This window comes from Ruditapes philippinarum, unplaced genomic scaffold (assembly GCF_026571515.1).
Source record: "Ruditapes philippinarum isolate M1 unplaced genomic scaffold, ASM2657151v2 ctg14499_1_1_1_1, whole genome shotgun sequence".
NCBI classification, from domain to species: domain Eukaryota; kingdom Metazoa; phylum Mollusca; class Bivalvia; order Venerida; family Veneridae; genus Ruditapes; species Ruditapes philippinarum.
Window position 1 is genome coordinate 6,374 of NW_026857580.1, and position 5,256 is coordinate 11,629.

General features: G+C 27.7%; 1 protein-coding gene across 1 annotated transcript; it reads right to left on the reverse strand.

Annotated features, from left to right (window-relative positions):
- Positions 1 to 1,235: 1,235 nt before the first annotated feature.
- On the reverse strand, positions 1,236 to 4,515 carry LOC132750220 (uncharacterized; the record flags this gene model as incomplete). The annotated part of the gene is made up of 3 exons (XM_060740164.1): positions 4,000 to 4,515; positions 2,834 to 2,931; positions 1,236 to 1,523 (listed from the first exon to the last, which is right to left on the reverse strand). Coding segments are annotated over exons 1-3 (540 nt in total), but the record flags the coding sequence as incomplete, so codon positions are not given.
- Positions 4,516 to 5,256: the final 741 nt, after the last annotated feature.

Consider the following 5,256-nt stretch of genomic DNA (forward strand, 5'->3'; position numbering starts at 1 on the left):
ATAATCTGAATCCCACCCGGCAGAAATTTTGGAAAGCCTTTCATTTTTTTGTTACGAATGAATAAGAAGGAGAAAGTATTAAAAAAAGCAATGTTAAAAAAACCGTACACCCTGACATTTTAGGCGTAATGGGGGTGTTTAGGCAGGGTCAACGTTAGAGGTGACTACTTTTTACCTTCGCGGAAACAAAACTCTTGACAGCAAATATAGAGGTTTTTTCAACAAAAAAAGTTTAGAAGAATTAAAATCTTTTGTAAACACAAGAAAACTACCAAAGGTATGTAAATGATTTTAAATTTTTAATTTTAAAAATAAACAATTTATTTTTTTGGGAAAAAATTTTCAAAATTAAAAATAAAAATAAACTAAAGGGGAAGCAGGGTGGATTGACCATTTTTAAAATTAAAAAAGATTTTTTTAAACATAAAAATTAAATTTAAAACAAAACAAATAACAAAAAAAATGAAATAATTACACCCCAAAAACCCCAAAAATAAAACCCTTTTCATGTAAATTTTTTCAATTTAAAAGACAATACGTTCTACAAGGATTTTTTGGGTAACCCAAAATACAATTTCCCAATAACTTTAATATTTTTCTTGATTGTTCATTACGTTCCAAAGATCGACATGGGACTTTGATACACTCCGGGAAACTGGGGAATAAACGACTTTTTTGTTTTAGCATTTAGCGGTTTTGGACCATGAACACCCAAAAATTTCCAACCCTTCTATAGTTTTTAAAAAAACTTTTATCACAAGCCCTTTTGGGAAATCAAGAGCGCTTTTCTTAAATCCACCTTTAAAAAGAAAAATTCAAATTAAAAATTTTAAGATTTCTCTAAAAATACTGAACAAAAGGTTTTAAACTAAGAAAAATTTATACTTTGTTTAAAAGATTAAAACACCGCAGTCATAGGGTTCCCATTTTCCCCGGTTTCCAATTTTCCCCAAATTTTTACGGGAAATTTTATTAATTTTTTTACGAAAATTTTTCGATTAAATTATACAATGAGATACATAAGCCCTTTTTTCTTTAATGACAACGCTTTAAATCCCCCATTAACGTAGTTCGGATTCCCCCGATTTTTTGTAAAAGGAATAATACGGTTACTTTTTCGTAGTATTCCATTTAAAACATACCGCCATTGGGGTGTTTCCACCATGTTCCAAATCTCAAACAAGGGGGTTCAACACAAAAAACCCAAAAATTGACCCGGGGGTCGCACAACCCACTTTCAAAACCCATCTACCATGGAAAAGCACACTCGGGTTTGCACTTAATTTTCGACCAAACGTCAAATTGCAATTCTTGTACTGGCACTTATCAAATCCACAATTTATGGCATCTGGTCTGTTCCTTAGATATGGAGGTGGGTTGTACCAATTTATGACATGTAGTTTCTTTGCTGATTGGGTGTTCTTTAGTAGTACATGCACGGGCTTCTTAGGAACGACAAACGGATTAAACGCTTGTGGCTTTTTTGTTGTTGTAATCAATTTGAACTGATCTTGTAGACCTTCCTGTAAAAATAGAAGATAAACATGAATACATGTTATAGCATTCCCTGAGTTAAGCTCAGTGTAACCTTTAATTAATGGGCTTTTTACCTATGATGTCTTTACAAAAGTCATTAAATATGGCGCCAGTTTTAACCTTACATAATATTATATAACATAATAATTTCAAAATATTTTAGAAAAAGTATGATCAAACAATGCATTACTTCCTTCTTTTATAATTATGTAACTGAAGAGGTACTTGTAGCTCAAGAGGTACTTGTAGATGCTATGCGCTTTATTTTCATGTATATTCACACATTATTTATGAATAAGAAAAATAATTAAAATAATAGAAATAATAAAAAAACGTATATAAATATAAGATAAATAAATATATAAATATAACATAAATACTCGTAAATAAATAAATAAATAAATAAATAAATAAATAAATAAATAAATAAATAAATAAATAAATAAATAAATAAATAAATAAATATATTTTGTTGATTATCTGTCATATTTCTAAAGAGCTTAAATAAATGAAAAATTATTTAGTTTCTAAGCAAATCAGCATGATGTATAAATTTATATAAGTTTTGCATAATTTTCCGGTTATTTTAACTTAATTAATGGTAAGAATTGTTGTAATTTAAAACGCATTGATTTAGAAATTTTCAAGTTATCATATAATATATTATATATATATATATATATATATATATATATATATACTATATAATATATATATATTATATGAATGATACTCGTCTTCAATACCATGTAAATCACAAAATATACGCGTACAGTATTTTGCTTTTTTATAAATTATTTTGAAACATAACGTTTGTTGTAATGATTTTTATTATAAGTCAATGTATTTGTATATTTATATTATATGTTTTTCACTTACATCTGTACAGTATTTTGTTTTTCTATATGTAACACCATTACATATGTTATCATGATATATATAAGTCAATGTACTTGTATGTTTATATATTTCACTTACATACTTGTATGTTTATGTATTTCACATACATACGTGTATGTTTATGTATTTCACTTACATACTTGTATGTATATGTATTTCACTTGCATACTTGTATGTTTATGTATTTCACTTACATACTTGTATGTATATGTATTTCACTTACATACTTGTATGTTTATGTATTTCACTTACATACTTGTATGTTAATGTATTTCACTTACATACTTGCATGTTTATGTATTTCACTTACAATATTGCATGTTTATGTATTTCACTTACATACTTGCATGTTTATGTATTTCACTTACATACTTGCATGTTTATGTATTTCACTTACATTTTCAATCTCCTCCATTATAAGCTGAGATCTTCTATCCAATGATGAACTTATCATTACCGTGCCCACCAAAACCGTTAATACTAGCATCCATATAGCTGCAAATATACAAAATGCCGTGTTAGTTTATGCACAAGATCGAGCTGCAAAAATATAACATTTTTTCGAAGAATTATAAATCAAGACCGTGGACGAGCATATAACCCCAAACGATTTTGAAACAATAGCACTCGAAAGAAAAACAAACGGGAGCACCTTTGTCCATACAGTTTTACATTTCACTTATAGTTTTAATTGAAAGAATGTAGTTAACAAAGTTTATACAGACTCTTTTAAAAGCCCATTAAGCGCCAAAATACTATCATATTTGATTCTTAAAGGCTGTTTTTGTATCTTGTTACATTTCCAAAATTGAAAAAAAATGCTTATGATAAATGATCTTTATTATACTAATCAGTATTTTTAAAGTGATTAAGTATTTTGTGTGGAATTCCAAACACTCTTTTGTTTACATTTTGCAATCTTTTCGACTCATTACTTCACGTTCAACACTATTTTCTTTAACTGTGTTCTATATTTATTCTTAAATTAGAAAATTTTGAGTGCATTGTTATAGAATAGTACACGTTTCGAGTTCAGCTGCGCAGGAATATCGTTTTTTTTGTGATTTGTGATTAATTATAAATAGTGCATTTGATTGACCTATCTGTTTGTGTATTATTGTATGTAATGACGATGAGCTGTATAATAAAATTTCTGTTCTGTTCTGTTAAGCGAGTAGTGTGAAGCGTGTTAGAAAAATTATTTAACGCATCTTTGACCTTTCTAAAGAATTAAACATATTGTTGACTTCTGAGGCATAGTAGAAATTATGTCTTTTCAAGTAAATTGTGATGTATCAATATTGAAAAAAAAGACAACAACAATAAAACCGAACAAAACAAAACAAAATTTATCTAAACAATTAAATGAACAAAAACAAAGCAAATATTCCTCAAAACATGCTTAGCTCATAGTTCTAATATTAGATATCAAACAAAAAGGAACTGTGTGACCTTATTTACAAACAAAAACAAAACAAAAAATCCTCAAAACATGTTTTCCTCATAGTTCTAATATTAGATATCAGACAAAAAGGAAAAGTATAAACTAATGTTTCTACTTACTTGACTGCAAAGAATGTCTGTTGCACAAATGAACTCCAAGACCACAAAGTGAGACCATCTTGTTACGGATCTTTCTTGCTATCATCTTCATGCTCAAGGCAATTATTCCCTTATTATACATTCTTTTGAAAGAAACGTGTTCCTTGGTTTTCATTTCATATTCAAAACTATTCAAATCACCCGCTGACTTACATAAAATCCTTAGTTGTTTCCATGAAAAACCATCATAACAAACAGCATCTCGTAAATCCACTATACAAAACAATCCAATTTTAGAAAACTATAGTTATAATAGAATTAAAATATTTAAAAATGAAAATTGCTGTCAAAATTTTGTATGTTTTGAAAGTTTCGTCATAGTTTCGGTTTGCAAAATTTGATGTACAAATAGATTCAGTGAATGATCATCTATAATGGGTTTCATTTTAAATCAGTTTTTCATCGTGAGTATTAAAGGTATTTGAAAATTTTAATAAGACACACACTGGTGTAAGCCTTTCAGTTTTGGATGCGGTAAGGTTGAACGAATGAATACATCAGCCCGGGTGATCGGTATATTTCGTTAAAGTCATTGACGGTTGGTTAAAGTTTGTTATATATATATATATATATTTGCATACATGTGGTGATAAACTTGGCCAAGTATTTGATCAGTAACAGTGATATTGAACGAAATCGGAAGTGCTATTCTATCCTTTAAATTAATATATTTATTTCTAAAAATAGAACATGAGCTTGGTCATGTAAGGGTTACTATTATAATTATAATTTTAATTATGAAACATTGTTATTTTGACTATTATTGTAATTTGTAAAACAATTGCAATTTTTTAAATTATTATTAATTATCTACTACACAAACTTTTCAATCTCAACCCCTCTTTTTCAAGGAGTTTCCGTTTATCATTATATAAATCACATATTTGTCTTATTATCTTAAAATAAATTATCAAAAAGTTATTGAAAATTTTGTGTAGTAGATAATTATTAACTAACTGTTTCCAGACTGAGTTTGATTTTAGTTGTTGTTGTGTGTCCGCATGTGTTTAAGGCTTGTTTAATAAGCGTGTTAGATTTTTACAGACAATTTGACTAGTTTTGAAATAGTTTTTTCCAGACTAAATTAGTAATTAAGGAATATGTATGAATATATAATTAATTAATGGATATATGGCATACTCGCCTGGACAAGTTTCTGTTTAATAAATGCATTTATTATATACTTATAGATGAAATATTGTGATATATTGATGAAAT